This window comes from Girardinichthys multiradiatus, chromosome 7 (genome assembly GCF_021462225.1).
Source record: "Girardinichthys multiradiatus isolate DD_20200921_A chromosome 7, DD_fGirMul_XY1, whole genome shotgun sequence".
NCBI classification, from domain to species: Eukaryota; Metazoa; Chordata; class Actinopteri; order Cyprinodontiformes; family Goodeidae; genus Girardinichthys; species Girardinichthys multiradiatus.
The window spans coordinates 48,457,860-48,476,632 of NC_061800.1; the positions used below are offsets into that span (position 1 = coordinate 48,457,860).

The 18,773-nt window shown below is 42.0% G+C and overlaps 1 protein-coding gene across 5 annotated transcripts in view; it reads right to left on the minus strand.

Moving 5' to 3' along the window:
• hecw2a (HECT, C2 and WW domain containing E3 ubiquitin protein ligase 2a) overlaps positions 1 to 18,773 on the minus strand; it is a 51,186-nt gene that overhangs the window by 7,504 nt on the left and 24,909 nt on the right. For 2 of the 5 annotated variants that reach the window (XM_047371024.1, XM_047371025.1), the window contains exons 10-25: positions 17,222 to 17,531; positions 17,050 to 17,142; positions 16,200 to 16,350; positions 15,637 to 15,743; positions 15,400 to 15,524; positions 12,321 to 12,506; positions 12,032 to 12,166; positions 10,998 to 11,100; positions 10,806 to 10,902; positions 10,599 to 10,682; positions 8,185 to 8,267; positions 5,797 to 5,917; positions 1,852 to 1,965; positions 1,327 to 1,479; positions 841 to 939; positions 45 to 174 (exon numbers count right to left, since the gene is read on the minus strand). In XM_047371024.1, the coding sequence (XP_047226980.1) occupies positions 45 to 174; positions 841 to 939; positions 1,327 to 1,479; positions 1,852 to 1,965; positions 5,797 to 5,917; positions 8,185 to 8,267; positions 10,599 to 10,682; positions 10,806 to 10,902; positions 10,998 to 11,100; positions 12,032 to 12,166; positions 12,321 to 12,506; positions 15,400 to 15,524; positions 15,637 to 15,743; positions 16,200 to 16,350; positions 17,050 to 17,142; positions 17,222 to 17,531 (2,091 nt within the window). Of the gene's footprint in view, positions 1 to 44; positions 940 to 1,326; positions 1,480 to 1,851; positions 1,966 to 5,796; positions 5,918 to 8,184; positions 8,268 to 10,598; positions 10,683 to 10,805; positions 10,903 to 10,997; positions 11,101 to 12,031; positions 12,167 to 12,320; positions 12,507 to 15,399; positions 15,525 to 15,636; positions 15,744 to 16,199; positions 16,351 to 17,049; positions 17,143 to 17,221; positions 17,532 to 18,773 lie in introns of those variants that run through there. The other 3 variants (XM_047371026.1, XM_047371027.1, XM_047371028.1) reach the window with 3 other exon arrangements.

Below are 18,773 nucleotides of genomic sequence, written 5' to 3' on the forward strand. Positions count from 1 at the left end.
ACAGAGATTTGATATTAATGGACGTATGTAGGAGACAGACGCACCTGTCCAAACACCTCCTCATTGACGGTGAAGGTGAGGTCCAGCATGTCCTCGATGTCATTGTCCTTCATCCACTGTAGGCTCTGGTGGAACTCCTCATCAAGGAACTCCAGGTCACTTAAGTCACACGGGCTGCAGAAACAGAACCAATTAAAGATCCTCTGAAAAGTTCTTAAGGTTCTGAAACCAGGATGACTTTAACATGAGGAGAGAAACACAAACACAAGATAAAAAACATCATTCAAGACAATCAGGTTTGTTCCAGTCATAATAAATCCAGAAAACCCTTGAAGACAGACTTGAATGGGGTGAGATTCTGACCTGGATGCACAAACAGCCCCGTCTTTCATAGAAAACTAACTTATCCACAGAAAACTAAATGAGGTTCTTGAAGAGAAATATCAGATCACGTTTCAGAAAAGCTGTTTCTTGTTTTTCTCCGTTTTTGCATAGAAAAAATTATCTTTAATATTTTAAAAGAAAACAAAGATGTGTATTGTTGCTCCTAGACTCACTTTTATATTTTTAAAGTAAATCTAAATCAAAAATGTCCAACATCTACATCAGTCCAGAGCGCAGGTTAAAATCTGTTCATTATGTACTTTTCCACACATTTTCCTGCACTTCTGCAGCAGACTGGACACATCCTGTGAAATGGGTTTACGAGTCCGATGAACCTCAGGAAGGATTAAAGTTTCTATATCTGCTCCCGGCTTTTGGTCAAATGCAGGACTTCACTTCACGGCGGAGCAAAACTGAAACATTCCCGTCTCAGTCGGTGCAGGAGGAAACACTTACATGCGAAGAAGACCCTTGTAAAATGGACGAGTAAAAAATGCGTCCAGCAGGTACTGATGAACGAGGGCCAGCCCCAGTATCCGCCCACTGAACCGAAACCTGGATCCGGAAATGAAACAGGAAAACACACAAACGTGGATTCAAATCATTTCTCAGAACAGTAAACCTGAATTTACCAAGCTTCAAGTACATTTCTAACACCTTGTCTAAAACACGATTAAATGGTTCAACTCATTAACTGCATTTTCTTTTGTTTTCCTTCAGCGAGACTAAAAAAGCCTGAAGATCCAAATCTGTTTTCCCCATTCAAGAAGCCCAGCCTTAGATAATTTGTCCATCACTGGTTCCATCCCTCCAATCACTGCTACTGATGGCTGAACGCCGTCTGAAATAAAGATTTCCGCGCAGCATGCACCAGCTGGCTTTAATGTTGGGAGAATCAGTCAGCGCAGAGGAAACAACAGTGAACGCTGACAGAAGACTCACCATTCATGGTGGTTGTCTACGAAGGCAGACATGGGGCTGATCTGGACCGTGTATGTGTCGTTGGCCGAGTACTCAAATAAGCCATAGTACGGGTTGAAAAGTTCTCTGGACACCAGGAAGAAGAACTCTCTGGAGGGTCCGCTGTAGTCCAGGCTGCAAGACACACATAATAATTATTATACATGTATTGTAAGATGGTGAGCAATCAGCACCCTGAACATTAACTGAGCTGTTTTATTCTAAAAACAGATGTAATCAATATGATTATTGATTCCTGAACACCTGGATCTTGAACAGCATTTCACAGTTCTGATCAGAATTGTTTTTAAGTGGTAAAAGAGGGGTAACTCGTGTTTTTTCATTAAAATGTGACAGTGGATACATATATGTTCCCCAAGACTTGTTGCTTGGTCCACTGGGTTATTTAATATTTCTTCTTGTATCAGTTTCAAGAAAACAGATCAAAATAATAAAACACCCACACCTAATCATCAAACGACATAAATCCTCTGACATCTTTCTCACCCGTCCTCGCCAACAAAGCTAACGTAGAGTTTACTCCTCTGCAGGTCTTTACGGGAGTAGCACATGATCTGATTAAAGGCGTCCTCCAGCAGGTGGTCTCTGCGTATGATGAGCCTGAAGACATGCACAGTTGAAATCAAGCGAACTGACAGAAACAAACAGTTCACAATGATGAAGGTAAAACTGCTTTTGTTGGTATCATCTTTATTTAGGTTGTGGTTTTCCAGCCTCCCCAAACGCAGCAGAAAAGAAATATACACCAAGTCCAACAGACTCAAGGTTAGTGCTGTACCTTTGCTGTCAAATTAACCAGACAAGTCTGCACGTTTGGTAGAAACAATCTATGATATTTATGAAAATACCACATTTAAAAATAAATTTTTATTGTGCTCTTTTAATTGCTGCATCAATATAAAATTCAAATTTTTTGTGAAGAATCAACAAGTGGGACACAATCGTGAAGTGGAATGAAATTTATTGGATGTGTCAAACATTTTTAACAAATAAAAAACTGAAAAGTGTGGCGTGTAATATTATTCAGCCCCTTTACTTTCAGTGCAGCAAACTCAGTCCAGAAGATCAGTGAGGATCTCTGAATGATCCAATGTTGTCCCAAATGACTGATGATGATCAATAGAATCCACCTGTGTGTAATCAAGTCTCCATATAAATGCACCTGCTCTGTGATAGTCTCAGGGTTCTGTTCAAAGTACAGAGAGCATCATGAAGACCAAGGAACACACCAGGCAGGTCCAAGATACTGTTGTGGAGAAGTTTAAAGCTGGATTTGGATACAAAAAGATTTCCCAAGCTTTAAACATCCCAAGGAGCTCTGTGCAAGCAATCATTTTGAAATGGAAGGAGTATCAGACCACTGCAAATCTACCAAGACCCGGCTGTCCCTCTAAACTTTCATCTGGAACAAGGAGAAGACTGATCAGAGATGCAGCCAAGAGGTCCATGATCACTCTGGATGAACTGCAGAGATCTACAGCTGAGGTAGGAGAGTCTGTCTATAGGACAGCAATCAGTCGTACACTGCACTAATCTGGCCTTTATGGAAGAGTGACAAGAAGAAAGCCATTTCTCAAAGATATCCATAAAAAGTCTCATTTAAAGTTTGCCACAAGCCACCTGGGAGACACACCAAACATGTGGAAGAAGGTGCTCTGGTCAGATGAAACCAAAATCAAACTGTTTGTCCACAATACAATACAATATGTTTGGTGTAAAAGCAACACAGCTCATCACCCTGAACACACCATCCCCACTGTCAAACATGGTGGTGGCAGCATCATGGTTTGGGCCTGCTTTTCATCAGCAGGGACAGAGAAGATGGTCAAAATTGATGTGAAGATGGATGGGTCCAAATACAGAACCATTCTGGAAGAAAACCTGTTGGAGTCTGCAAGAGACCTGAGACTGGGATGGAGATTTATCTTCCAACAAGACAATGATCCAAAACATAAAGCCTAATCTACAATGGAATGGTTCACAAATAAACGTATCCAGGTGTTGGAATGGCCTAGTCAAAGTCCAGACCTGAATCCAATCGAGAATCTGTGGAAAGAGCTGAATACTGCTGTTCACGAACGCTCTCCATCCAACCTCACTGAGCTCCAGCTGTTTTAAAAGGAAGAATGAGCAAGAATTTCAGTCTCTTGATGTGAAAACTGATAGAGACAAACCCCAAGAGACTTGCAGCTGTAATTACAGCAAAGGATGTCGCTACAAAGTATTAACGCAAGGGGGCCGAATAATATTACACGCCCCACTTTTCAGTTTTTATTTGTTAAAAAAGTTTGACACATCCAATAAATTTCATTCTACTTCATGATTGTGTCCCACTTGTTGTTGATTCTTCACAAAAAATTATAATTTTATATCTTTATGTTTGAAGCCTGAAATGTGGCAAGAGGTTGAAAAGTTCAAGGGGGCTGAATACCTTCGCAAGGCACTGTATATATATATATATATATATATATATATATATATATAAAAATAAAGTGAACACTTAAACTACACAATATAACTCCAAGTGAATCAAACTTCTGTGAAATCAAACTGTCCACTTAGGAAGCAACACTGATTGACAATTAATTTCACATCTTGTTGTTCAAATGAAAAAGACAACAGGAGGAAATCTTTGGTGATTATCAAGACACTCAATAAAGGAGTGGTTCTGCAGGTGGGGACCACAGACCACTTCTCAGTACCGATGCTTTCTGGCTGATGTTTTGGTCACTTTTGAATGTTGGTGGTGCTTTCACACTCGTGGTAGCATGAGACGGACTCTACAACCCACACAAGTGGTTCAGGTAGTGCAGCTCATCCAGGATGGCACATCAATGTGAGCTGTGGCAAGAAGGTTTGCTGTGTCTGTCAGCGTAGTGTCCAGAACCTGGAGGCGCTACCAGGAGACAGGCCAGTACACCAGGAGACATGGAGGAGGCTGTAGGAGGGCAACAACCCAGCAGCAGGACCGCTACCTCCACCTTTGTGCAAGGAGGAACAGGAGGAGCACTGCCAGAGCCCTGCAAAATGACCTCCAGCAGGCCACAAATGTGCATGTGTCTGCACAAACGGTTAGAAACCGACTCCATGAGGATGGTATGAGGGCCTGACGTCCACAAATGGGGGTTGTTCTCACAGCCCAACACCGTGCAGGACGCTTGGCATTTGCCAGAGAACACCAGGATTGGTAAATTCAATTCAATTCAAAGATACTTTATTGATCCCTGAGGGGAAATTATAATTCCAGTACAACCCATCCAAACAGACATCATGACACAAGACAATGGGGGGATCGGGTCACCGAGGCTTTGCTGCCCACTCACAGGCGCTGCCCTTGTTAGATGAGAAAAGAGACCACATTAGGTAAGTAGAGGAAATAAATCACATTTCACACTTTATCCTTAACAGGATACAGTTTGAGATTGTAAAAAACCTCAGAACAAAGAAGCAACAAATTTACAAAACAACATCATGCTGGGAATTCACAACTGGTGCCCTGAGCTCTTCACAGATGAACACAGGTTCACACTGAGAACATGTGACAGACGTGACAGAGTCTGGAGACACTGTGGAGAGAGATCTGCTGCCTGCAACATCCTTCAGCATGACTGGTTTGGCAGTGGGTCAGTAATGGTGTGGGGTGGCATTTCTTTGGAGGGCTACATGGCCCTCCATGTGCTCACCAGAGGTAACCTGACTGCCATTAGGTACCGAGATGAGATCCTCAGACCCCTTGTGAGACCATATGCTGGTCCGGTTGGCCCTGGGTTCCTCCTAATGCAGGACAATGCTAGACCTCATGTGGCTGGAGTGTGTCATCAGTTCCTACAAGATGAAGACATTGAAGCTATGGACTGGCCCGCCCGTTCCCCAGACCTGAATCTGATGGAGCACATCTGGGACATCATGTCTCGCTCCATCCACCAACGTCACGTTACACCACAGACTGTCCAGGAGTTGGTGGTGCTTTAGTCCAGGTCTGGGAGGAGATCCCTCAGGAGACCATCCACCGTCTCATCAGGAGCATGTCCAGGTGTTGTAGGGAGGTCATAAAGACACGTGGAGGTCACACACGATACTGAACCTCATTTTGACTTGTTTTAAGGACATTACATCAAAGTTGAATCAGCCTCTAGTGTATTTTTCAACTTTAATTTTGTGTGTGACTCCAGATCCAGGCCTCCATTGGTTCATAAATTTGATTTCCATTGATGATTTTTGTCTGATTTTGTTGTCAGAACATTTAACTTTATACAGAACAAAGTATTCAATGAGAATATTTCATTCATTCAGATCTAGGATGTGTTATTTGAGGGTTCCCTTTATTTTTTTGAGCAGTATATTTCAGTTTTTTCATTTCTTTGTGTAAAAACAAAGAAACGAAGAAAAAAAATGTATTAAATGATATAATAAGATGCTTTTCTAACGTACTTGACTTTACCCGGCCCTTGCCCATAACCCTTTGTCTCCAGCTTTCGGTAGAAGTTCCTCAGTTTAGCTTCAAAGTCCCTCTTATAAGGAGCAGGAGCACGAGCGTTTGCTCGAGGCGTGCCTGAAAAACAAAAGACAGGAATCAGACGGACAGACAGGAGGATACAGACGAGACAAACAGAGGGAGATAAATACAGAATTAATGTCCAGAAACAGGTAGGACAAAGACATGGAGAAAAACAGACGAGCAGATCATCAGGAGATTAAAAGCAAATCAAATTTTGATGGCTGGGTGATGCTCGAGTGGATGTTTAATCAGAGAATCAGAAGTATTGTATGCAGGTTAATCCTGGATTGGTTTTGTGTTTCAGACCTTCATCAGTTCCTCTTCAGTTTAACAGCAGCTCTGCAAACATAGACTGACAATCTAAACCTAAACAATCTGTAATAACTGGTTTTTATTCTGAGAATACCACACTTAGTTTTGCTGGAACGTTTGTGGGTTTTCTGATGAAATGCAGATTGTAAAATAGTTATGTCTAAATCCGGTTCTGTTCCTCTTAAATTCATGCATTTAGCTGTTTTCTGCATTAAGAAACACTGCAGGGCTCAGTTTGAACAACACTCTGAAACATAAAGTCAACACTAAACCCCTGAGATTATAAACGGTTCCTTATTTTATTCCTGAAGTTTCAGACAGATCTTTAATTAAAAGCACTAAACGGGTCCTCTGTGGTTGAAATAAACCTAAACAACCATATAATAAACACTAATAAGAATAAAAAGGTAAATTATCAGCTGATTCAGATAAGTTGTCGTCCTTGTTTTCTGTTAGTTATTTTTACTTGATTCAGAAGAAAGGTTTAGATTAAATCTCTTTCTTTCTAATTGACAGTTTTAATCCAGCCCTCATTGCTTTGTATTTTTCTTCCAGTCAGATTTACTTTTAATCTTTTTTAAAGATATATTTGCCACCAGTTGCCTTTATTGAGAGCTACCAGACAGGAGCTGGGCAGAGAGAGAAGGGGAAGACATGCAGCAAAGGTCTCAGGGTCTGGAATTGAACCCAGGACCGCTGCATCGAGGACCATAGCCTCTGTGTATGAGGCAACCGCTCCACCCCTACTTTTAATCCTCTAAAGTTGTTCTGATCAGTAGTTCTCCAGGATTTCTTCTCAGCTTTGGTTGTTACTTTACTCACTTTCTGTCCAGAAATAACATTTTTCATTTTTCAAACCAAACATTTATGCATAAGTTTGTACTTATGTGGATTTTCTTTCATTCATACAGGGTCATAATTGTATAAACAAACTCAAATATCTCCATACACCCTCCACTAATGTTTGGGTAAATGTCTCTTAGCATATTGCATGTGGACCCACAAGCTTCCGGGATCCTTCTTGCAGATGTCTGACCCGTCTTCCTGACAGAATTGGTAGAGTTCGTATAAGTTGGTTGGTTTCTTGGCACAAACCAGGAAAGGACGGCTCATAAATATTCAACAAGGTTCAGGTTGGGGCCTTTCCAGCAGCTTAATGTTACCCTGCTTCAAACCATTAAAACCAGTTTGCACGTGTGTTTGGGATGATTGTCATGTTGGAACAACCAACTGGGTCCAAATTTCAACCCATCCAACTCTTTCACACCTAAGACCGTTATCAACTGGCAAGCATGGGGGTGGCAGAGTCATGCTGTGGGGCAGATTGGATGCCAGTTGAACTGGTGAATTGCACGTTCTTCAACTTCTCCTCTAACCAACAGTTGGACGGTTGAAACCTGGACCCAAGTTGGGCGTTCCGGCAGGACAATGATCCCAAACACAGATCCAAACTGGTTCTGGACTGGATAAATCAGGCTAATATTGAGCTTACTATAAAGCCTTCGTAGAGCTCCAACCTCAACCCGGTTGAAAATTTTGAGGCTATGCTTAAAAGCCGGGTCTGACCCAGGAAACCAACTAATTTAAAGGAACAAATTCTGCAAGAGTGTTGGAACATCCAGCCAGAATGAAGCTTGTTGATGGAGGTCTGTGGTCCCGGTGTAGCTTGCCATGAGACATTTCACCAAATCTTAGTGGAGGTGTATGTATATATTTGAGCCCCTATGGATCCCAGAAAGTTCACAAAAAAAATTCAAACTTGTTTTCCTATATTCCTGTTTTTAAAAATTGTTGCAGCTGTTTGTTGGATAATTATTCCAGCCTGGAACAAGAGTTGTTAAGAAGATCTACAGACCAGATATTTACACCATATATACAGGAAGTCTAGTTCTGCTTTATATTACTGTCTGAACAAACAATGCCTGTAATCAAAAGTTTTATTGCTTTAATAAAAGGTGGGGATGTAATAAAATCTTAGTGTCAGCGTGTAAACAGAGACGAACATTTACCGGGAGAGCTCTGAGGAGAAGAGAGGCTGTAACCTGGGTGGAGCAATGGCGGCACGTATGACATCACTTCCTCCTCAAACAAGCTGAAGACAGGAGAAATGTGGACATTAAAGCAAAGCAGGTTACATCATGTCAGACATTCACAGGCAGGGTCAGAAACAAGGTGTCTTTATTGAGACACAGCAATATTTTTATCCCTCATCTGACAAACTGAGAGGATGGCCTAAGTTCTGTCTGGGCCTGTTCAGCAGAACAGAACAGACCAGACCCATATCCAGTCTCTGTGAGGAAAACCTGGAGGACTGATGACCTTTGGCTGTGGTTAAATCAGCCAGACTGAGCAGACGTTGGACGAGCCAGAAACTTAAAAATAAAACAAAATTTAAAAACCTGATCCACAGTCCTGTCTATGCTTCCTGACCAGTGAGAAAACTAAGAATGCAGCTTAAAATAACGTTTCTTCTGCTAAAATCCACAAATTAGTACCAAGCAGGAAAATTTGCAGTAACTGATATAACGAGCATTTACAACATTTTACTATAATTAACTTCTCCACACTGAGGTAACTTTACACAGCAGATATAGACGAGACAAACCTGGTTTGGGTGGCAGCATGGGATGCTGCTCTGTAGCTGCATTCAGGAAGTCATTTACTCCATTGGTTAGTGTTTTAAGGTTGATCCTGGTATTTTTAAGGTTACCTCCCAGGAGCTACATCCATTAACATTTACTTTTCCTTCCCATAGAAAGTACTCCTGGATCAGTGCTTCTTTGTGTCTCTGCTCTGTTCTCTCAAACCTCCAGTCGGTCGTGGTAGATGGCCGCTCACACTGAGCCTGGTTCTGGTTCTGCTGGAGGTTTCTTCCTGTTAAAATTGAGTTTTTCCTCTCCACTGTCGCTACATGCATGCTCAGTATGAGGGATTGCTGCAAAGTCAACACCAGTGACTGTCCACTGTCTCTACATGCTCATCCAGGAGGAGTGAATGCTGCAAGTCACTGACTGGATGCAATCTGCTGGGTTTCCTTAGATAGAAAAACTTTTTATCCAATTTGAATAAATAACTGAATCTGACTGAACTGTTCAATGATTAGGATTAATTGGAATGTATGAACCTGACTTGAAATCTGTATAATAAGACTGACTTTTTTGGTAAAGTGCCTTGAGACGACATGTGTCAACTGGCGCTATAAATAAACCGAATTGAACTGAATTAATGACATCTTCTAATGATAATCCTCTTCACAATCAAGACCACAATAAGATGCAAAACACGTTGCCAGAAGCTGATGGTCTCTGCAGGGTGTTAGTAAGTCAGTCAGAGGTGTTTTAGGGCCAGGGAGTTCCCAGAGTGTTTTGATTATGCACAGTGGAGGTGTATCGGGAGTCCTAGGCGAAGTAGATAATGCTGGTCTCATGCTAAGGCGACAATCTCATCACAATCTACTCAAGTTGTTGCAATGCTCCTAAGATCACATGGTTATGCGCATTAGATCTAGCTGCAGCTTCAGCTTCAAACAAAGAAAATCTCACCTGCAGGTGAAACAACCCATGCTCTCCAGGCCATCTAACACCAAGTCCCACTTTACAACCTTAGCACACAAAGATGGTATATCCCGGCTGGAGTAAGGATTAATCCTGGGAAAAGGTTGTGCTGGTTGCTGGGAAACCAACCGAAATAGTGTGTTTTTTTAAGGCTGCAGTTTAAATGCAGTGGTTATCCATCAGGCTCTCCAACCAAAGCCCTGGCATCAAAAGGTGATGATGATGAAGAGGAGAAGGTGTGAGCAGTGGCCCTTAGGGCTGTCCCCTCAGATGTTTGGCCTGAAGGACGGTGTCTTAATTATGACTTCAGGCCTTGTCTGCAGTTACCCAGATGTTTTGCAAACATATCTTTTTCTGTTTGCACCTGACATAGCAGATAGCCCCACTTTTCACACACCTACTCACGCTAAAGAGCACAACAAACTTTTTTTAATCCATCTTACTTTGTCCTGAATCTGTTCCAAATAAACTTTATATGTAAACAAATGAAGAGATTAATGACTGAAAGGAAATTGTCCTGATTGGACCTGCTGAGGTATCCTCCCAGAGGGCTGTGACAGTTTGAATAATTAGGCAGGACTGAAGGCTCGGTGGTACCAACAGGAAACCCCATTCAACTGCATCTTCCCATGCTGAGAAGCAGATGGAAATATTGATGTTGTTCCCTTCTTCAGCGCAAGACTGAAACTAATGGTGGAGTTGAAGAAACTCCACAGATTGTTAGCAAGTATCCTAGTGCAGGTGTGAAAGAGATGACACTTTCATGTCCTGGTGCTGGGAAAGTTGCAGGACATAAAATGATTTCAAACAATTTTGGAGGTCCAGGAAAACGTCTTACAAACGATAGGGACTTACAGGGAAGGACTCACCTGAGCAGCATGACAAGGTCAGCGTCACTTGAGAGACGAGCCAGTCCGTTGACCCCCTCAGTGCGAATGAACTGCACCTTCTCCCTGCAAACACACACAGGTATCATGGTTAAACAGACAGAATCTGTCAAGGTTAAAGGTTAAATGTTGTGTTCAGATTGACTGATGACGGATGAGGTGCCACTGTCAAAAAATAAAGACGCTTACTTTAGGGAGTGATTCCTGGCTAACTCAGGCTGCCGCTCCTGCAGGATCTCAAAGATGTTGGGTTGCCGTAGAAACGCCACTATCTTGTCATTATAGGCTGTAGGAAAAAGGACAGAGAGCAAGAGGAGTGTCCATGTGTGTTTTCTGCATCTGATGTGTGTTTATGACTCCCCCTTATCCTGGTGGACTCACCCACAGGCACCACGTCGTGGTAGGGGCTACGACTGGAGCCACTGAAGGTGCTGGAGGGGCGGGGCATGGCGGGCAGGTTGCTCTGCCGAGAGTCATCCACCACCTGCGACAAAAGGAGGCACTACAGTTCTGGTCGCATCCTAGTTCTGGTACTGACCCACCGACCAGTCTTTCTCTGGATCCTCTAAATGTTCAGAGTTATCAGCCCAACATCAAACTGGATCAGCAGATGCTTGATTACCTTGTCAGAATAAATATTTATTCCACTGTCTTTGTGTCTTCTTTTTCAGTCCAGTTCTGTTTGCTAGAAGGTAAACTAGACTAATGAAGGACAAAGGTTCAACAACCATCTCCAGCACATTTAAATCATCGGAGATTCATGTACTTGGGAAACAGGAGAAATCTGAAGCTTTTAGCCAACAACTCTTTGGGAATCACCTTGTTGGAGCTAAATTCCTATTTAGTGTCAAACTGCAGTATGTTTGGCATTTGTTATAGATGTGAGAAAAAATAAATGAGATCAAATGTGCTAAGTTTACCGTATTGTGTGACAACTGATATAGAATTAGGTGGCCAAACAAACAATAGCAACTTTTCTCTGAAAATGGTCAGAAACAGAATAAAAATGCAGCCAACGTTTGAAGAAAAACATTGAGACCTTCAGAAAGTCTGGTGAGCGTCTGATTAAGCTTTAAAGACTGCAAGAAGGTTTGGTTAGGATGAAGGTCCATATGTTGGCCATAATGACTCACTGGATCTGTCTATGGGCAATGAATTGGCCTAATGATGCTTTGTAGATGGTTGACCCGTTTCACTTCTACATCTCAAAGGTTTCGTCTTTAACTTAAGTCAGTGATGGGAATGCACCAGTGCTGGGACAACAGAAGCAAACAGGTCTCTACTTCTGCAACTTCCTTTTTCATTCTCAGGTCTGATGTGATCATTGAAGGGTCTACAGCACCGCTGCCTTAGTGGAGGTGTAGTAGATTACTGAGTGTGTCCGATGTTGGGTTAACTGGTGGAAGGTTTCTTACCTCTCCTGCGCTGTGGCTTCGTTGGCGGCTCAGATGTTGTCGATGAGCCAGCAGCCCGGTGGAACGTGAGCTCTGGAGGGGCAGCCGAGGGTCGATGAAAGTTGTCGATCGACAGTTGTGATCTACGAAGAAAGGCTGAGGGCCAAAGGCAGAAAACCCCTGGTCATGAATTTCATGAAAGCCTACTCAGACATGTTTGTGCAAACATCAGAAGCAGCAGAAAAGCTACCTAAACAAAGCCCAGGTGTAATAACCAGAGCTAGGAAGTTCTAACCCGACAGAGACCCACCTTCCCAGTGTGGTCGTGCTTCATCTCCCAGCCCCGGGGGAGCTCCAGCTGCTTGTTAGCAAACATGTTGAGGAAGGTGACAAGGTCGCGGTTGTGCTGGTAGCGCTCAAAGTAATGAGCGTCTCGGCGTACCTTGCTGATCATGTGCTTCAGGCAGGTGTTGCTCGTAAACATGCGATAGGCACTCTGCACAAAGAGGACAGAAAGGTGATGTTAGTAACGGCTTTCTATAATCCAAGAGGTCCAACTGCTGCTTCCTCACTGAACTTAACCATGTGGCCCACATCATGGAGGGGATAGAGCGCTGATCAACAGCTAACATTTAAAATCAGCAAGAATAAACAAATACAAACAGGCCAATCAGAAACTTCCATGTTCTGACAGGTACTGTAGAAAGGTAACGCTAACCTTGTGTGGGGTAGTTTTGAGTAGTCAGATGGATCTCAGTTTGGAGAATCAAAGAGAAATTCTCCTGAAAGACTGAAGCTAAAAGCAACTAAGAGATGATTTAAGTGGGAAATGATCTTAAACTACTAACTACCTGCAGATCAAGCAAACAATGCTTTAGGGATTTAAAATGTTTGCATTGTTTCTTTCACGCTACAGGGTGGTTGCTAAAATTATTCTTGCTAACGGTTCTTAGACTAAAAAGTCTGGTTTATAAATAAACGATGTTGTCTTCACAGAAATAATCATTTATAGAGTTAGTTTCATCTTGGCAGACAAATGAAAGATACATCAAGCAGCCATGACGCACGCAGTTAATGTAGCAAAGAATTAACACGTGGTAAAAATAGTGACCACATAAACAACTGACTCTTTTAAAGTGAGAAAGAATATTTTATGAACTCATTGTTCAAACTGATAGAAACGTTTTCAGTCTGAGTTACTGTAGGCGTCAGAAAGGGACTCTTGAACTGTCCAGGAGTTGCACCATATTCTGTGACCACAGTATATTGTGACCATAGGGGGCGCTGTTGCATTTTACACCGTATCTTGTTCTAAAGTAGAGCGTTCTACGCCAACTGCGTAAGCTTAGCCGAAGAGAGTGGGGCAAACAAACGCAAAAAAATCCGAGCAAGCCCTGTCGTTTTTTGAAGAGGCGATTTACGTAGAAAATTATAAACTCAACTCTCACATGATGAGAGAACAACAGGACCACTGCACATCCACATTAGTATTATTATTATTATTAAAACGTATTACAGTAGTTGTTTTGTGCTGACATAATAGGTAACATTAAATACAGACGGTCAGATAATGACAGCTGATATCTCTACTTGTAACCATAGTTACTGTAACTTATAATAAAAGACTAAATAATTGAACCAAACTGTTTCTGGTGGCTCTTTGCTTACTATAATGAATGAAAAAGTAACATTTAACCACAAACATCCTGATTATTTTTGAAATATACACGGTCTCAGGATATGACAGATCTGTGAACATATATTGTAATATATGTATATTTCAATAATAATCAGGATGTTTGTGGTTAAATGTTACTTTTCATTTATTATAGTAAGCAAAGATCCACCAGAAACAGTTTGGTTCAATTATTTAGTCTTTTACTATAAGTTACAGTGTGATCACAATTTATTAAGTTGCCCCACTCTCTTTGGCCAAGCTTACGCTGCTGGCATAGAATGCTCTTCTTTGAGGCCAAGATATGGCGTAAAATGCAACAGCGCCCCCTATGGTCACAACATACGGTGGTCCCAGAATAAGGTGTAACACTGGTTCTAAGCAGCTGTTAGCGTAACTCACCCACCCAGTTTTTGGCTGATTCTCCAAACAGAGATCACTCTGGCAGACTGTTTGTACGACCATGAGTAACACAACTTTAACTTAAAATCACCCGTTATAACTTTTTACCTAATTAACTGTTAATTAACTGTTAATTAACTAACTTTGCTTTGTTAGCTTGTTTTAAAGCTAACCCACTTAGCCCTTTATGCTTTAAATTCAAAACACAAAAATACATAACACACATATATATTGCTTCTATGTATTCTACTTATTCTAAGTCATAATTGTGTGGTGGAAATGGGCTTCCAAATCTACTAAATAATCAGTTTGACTTTTATTTTCTTTACTTTTCCTTTAATATTTTTACTAAAAAATGTTTTAAATTAAACACAAATACAAAAAAATAGAAAATAAAATAAAGAATAAGTGAAACACAAAAATGAAAGCCCAGCACCTCCATCCCTAAGGAGCTGTTAGCACGTTACATGATTCCTTGACATACTTAAGTATATATTAATTGACTTATGATTTTACATTATTTAACATGTGATTTTGTTGTCTTATTATAAGTATTATGATTATTTGTTGCTCTGCAATGGACTGGCGACCTGTCCAGGTTGTACCCCGCCTCTCGCCCATAGACTGCTGGAGATAGGCACCCTGCGACCAACCATGGAAGAAGCGGTATAGAAAATGACTGACTGATTATTTGTTTTGTCTGTGTACCTAGTTTGATTATTTTTAATGTGTCTGTTTCTGGTGGTTTTATGTCTGTCCTGTTTTTAATCTCCGTAAAGCACTTTGTGTTATACCTAGCGGTATTAAGAGAGTTTCAGCGTTTTCTTCTGCTTGGAGCCAAACCCAGTAGAGCTGGAGGTCACTGGTACCCTGTGTTGTCCAAACCCAAAAACAACAGATAAAATTATAGCGCAGCGGGCATATCGCGGTGTCTCTTATTCTGGACTTTATGACTAGCTGGGTTTTATGTTTTAATTGCTCATTTTTATGAACTCCATGTACAAGCTTTTGATGGGATGGTTTTTGTTTTAAGTGCTTATTGTTCAATATCTGTAATTGGAAGATTCGGATTCGCAGGGCCTATTCTAAGGATGACTATGAACTTTTTACAATCACATTAATGAGGGCAAAAATCCAAAACATGCAAATCTTGATTTTTTTATCAGTGACTCACATCTCAACTTACTTAAAACCTGGTTAGAAGATCATTTTGATAAGATGTGATAATAAAAGGCTAATAAAATGTTTTAACTAGCAGTAGCATCTCTTGCTGACCGATGAATTTAAAATGTGCCTTCTTAATAGTACTGACAGGGTTTGAATGCAGCACGGTGAAGAAGTCAGGGCTGCACAGGAACTTGGCGCTGGGCGACTGCAGTAGCAGGGAGAGGCGTGAGCGACCACTGGAGTGAGCGACGGCGCTTTCTCGACGGTACTCTGCAACAAATTCAAATTAAGCCAAACATGGGAGAAAGCTCATGTGACACATTAAATCTGCGCAGTCAGACAAAATCTGTTATTCAAAACTATGTTTTTAAATGAAACTGACCAGAAATGGAGTGAGGCATCAGTTCACCCTCTGGCTCAGGGAGGAGGTCAGTGGAGCTTTCCTCTGATCGATCACTGTTGGTTATGGTCCTCCTGATGCTCTGATATCTGTCATCAGGAGGAGAAAAACATACTGGATTTATATTTGAAAATATAAGGAAAGATTAAAGCTGGGTTGTTTCGAGCAAAGAAAAACGAACTAAACACTTTACCATTCAGATTTTTTAAGATTTATCCCTTAAAAACAAAAAAGTCACTGAAAGAACAAAAGAAACATCTGTGAAAAAATGTGACAAGAACCAAGTTGTGTTTTAAAGTTTGTCTTCTAAATGATAAATAGACTGAACTTATTTAACGCCTTCCAGTCATACTGACCACTCAAAGCACTTTACACTAGAGCCACATTCAGTCAGACGCGCTCACACATTCATACACCAATCCACAGATCGGTAGGCAATATGAGGTTAGGTGCCTTGCCCAGGGGCACATCGACATGTGACAGGAGGAAGTTGGAATCAAACCTAAACTAAGAAACCCATGATGCTTTGTGTTCTCAAAGCCCACCTGCGGTTGAGCTGCTCCATCTGCTGAATGGAGTTGGAGCGGGTCAGGCCCTGCGGGGCAGGGGGTCCGGTGGGACGCTGCCACGTGGTGGTCCTGTTCACGTGGTCCACGAAGAAGATCCTCCCGTGGCTGTCGATCCGAGCCTCCCAGTCTGAGAGGCAGTGAATAATGAATGAGAAGTAGGTGTTTAATGGTTCCTGACTGTCAAACGCTGATCTGACAGAGGATGAAGTGATGCAGGAGAAACATCGGTTTTCTCCCTCTTTTCTTATATTCTTTGTTTGATTTATTGTGGAAAAGACATTTTATTACTTTTATTTTCAGTTGAATACAACAGATTCACACAATTACCTGAAATTATACTGAACAAGGCACAAGCAGGGTCAGAAACAGCTGCTGCAGTTTTTCCAAAAATCTCACAGCGTTGTGATCAAATCTCTAACCTAACCCAACTAAACCTGGTGGGTGCAGGCAGAATATAACTCCCAAAGCACGACAGATTGATTGACTGATTGATTCAAAAATTCAGGAAGCAGACCCACCTGGAGGGTTTGCTGTTGAAAAGCTCAACCTGAGTCCAATTTGACTAGAGCTCACAGATCCAGTTAAAGTCCCAGCAGAGTTTATGTTTGTGATGGTAGGACAGAAAAGCCTTTTTCCCAGCATGCCTCCAAAACAATCAGTTAACATGTAGTCTGATGGTTGTCATGGAGACTTGGTGACCCCCAGGTGGCGCTGTTTGCTGAGGTTTCTGAGCCTGTTTTTCTTAGTTTCACCTGGTTCTCACTTTTCAGATCACTGACCCACCCCACATAGAAGCAACAAGCTGCATGCAGACACACACACTCACTGGAAGGCAGCGGTTCGTCCACACGTTGGTACCGATGGATGTCATGACGCGCTGAGGGGAGCGAACGAATGGGATGACCGTTAACGTGAGCTTCTAAAAGAAAGCAAAAACTAATTTTCTGGATATATTTCTGGGAGACATTATAGTGTAAGATGAGCATGAAGCAGAATACCTTCCTCCCTGTCTGTTTCCGTGGTAACCTGTTCTGTATCCACAGCCCCCACCTCCTCTCGCGTCTTTGTTTCCTCCCCTTCCTGTTCCTCATCGCCACCTCCTGTCGCCTGCAGGCTCAGCCTCCTCACACTGATCTCCTCCTCCACCTGCTCGCTGACAGCTGGAGGTTCTCCTCCAGCCTCAGTGGCCTCAGCTTGTCCACCAGCATCCTCTTCCTCCTCCTCATTTCCGGTTTGGGTGCTTGGCGGGGGACCTGATTCCCCGTCTCCCCCCGGATCTATAGCTGTCGCTGCTCCTTCCTCTGCTTCCTGCATGACAAACAGTGAAACATGTAAATATCTAATCCTACCACAGATCTGATCAAAACCAGGCTGCTGACTTGTGGACCAGTCTGACCCAGTTTGAACTGCCAGAACTGAACACGGCACCAAATGTCACCCAGATTCTGCAACAATCTGGGTCATTCTGACTAAAAAAACTCAAACTTTTAATAACCAACAACATGACAGCAGAATCATACAATTCCTGGATTTGACCCGGTGTGTCTCAGTTCCTAAATGGAGTTTTTGGACCTCTGTTAAATTTAAAGTTTTATCTGATGTTAAAAGGTGAGACCCTGATAAAACATTTTATGTCTTTTATTTTGGTTGTTTTGGGAAAATTCATCTGGAAAACAAACCAAACTGTTAGATGGAAACAAAAAGTCAAAATAAAAGTGCTGCATGAGTGTTCAGACCCAGAAGAAAATATTCTGTTGAAGCATGATGTTGGACCAGCACCCATTTGGACTTGACAGTTTTTTACCGTTCTACCTGAAAAAGTTCCCCCAAATGGCTCAGATTTTGAGGACATCACGTCGACTAAAATCCGGCTCAATCTGAAGAAAGATACCGCCATGATGCTGCCACCACCATGATTCACCTTTAATGACTCATAGTGCCGTTCTGGCCCAAACCATGTGGATTTTTGACCCACAGGTTCCAGTCTGTTTCCACTAGATCAGAAAAAATTAACTACTGAGGCTTTGGGAGATCTTAACCAGAAATTGAAGTTTTTTGGTCAAAAAGGGTTCCATCTTTAACCCTCCTGCTTAGTCCAGACCTATGGGAGATTGTTGTCACATGTAGAACACATCCAGCACCTGTTTAAAAATCCAGTAAGACTGGTGCTTATAAGAAGAAAACCATGGATACTGTGACACATGGTGGTGGCAGTATCATGCTGTGGGGTTACTCTTATTCTTCAGAATGAACAGTCCAGGTGGGTGAAATTCTGAACAGTTACAATTGCCAGTTATTGCCTATTAGAAAGCTGAGGAGGAAGAAGAAGAAGAGTCTATTTTTCAGCATCACAGTTCGGATCAACACAACAACAACTTCACCACCAGAAAAGTGGCGTTTAGACCGAGACAGAATCCAGAACTCCACAGAAAGTCTGTGGAGCTTCCTGAAGTGGGCTGAGATGATTTAGAGAACTTATGCAGAACGGAGGCCAATATTTCCAAGTCAAGAGAAAACGTCTCAGTGACCCATCTACGGTGTTTGGCACAC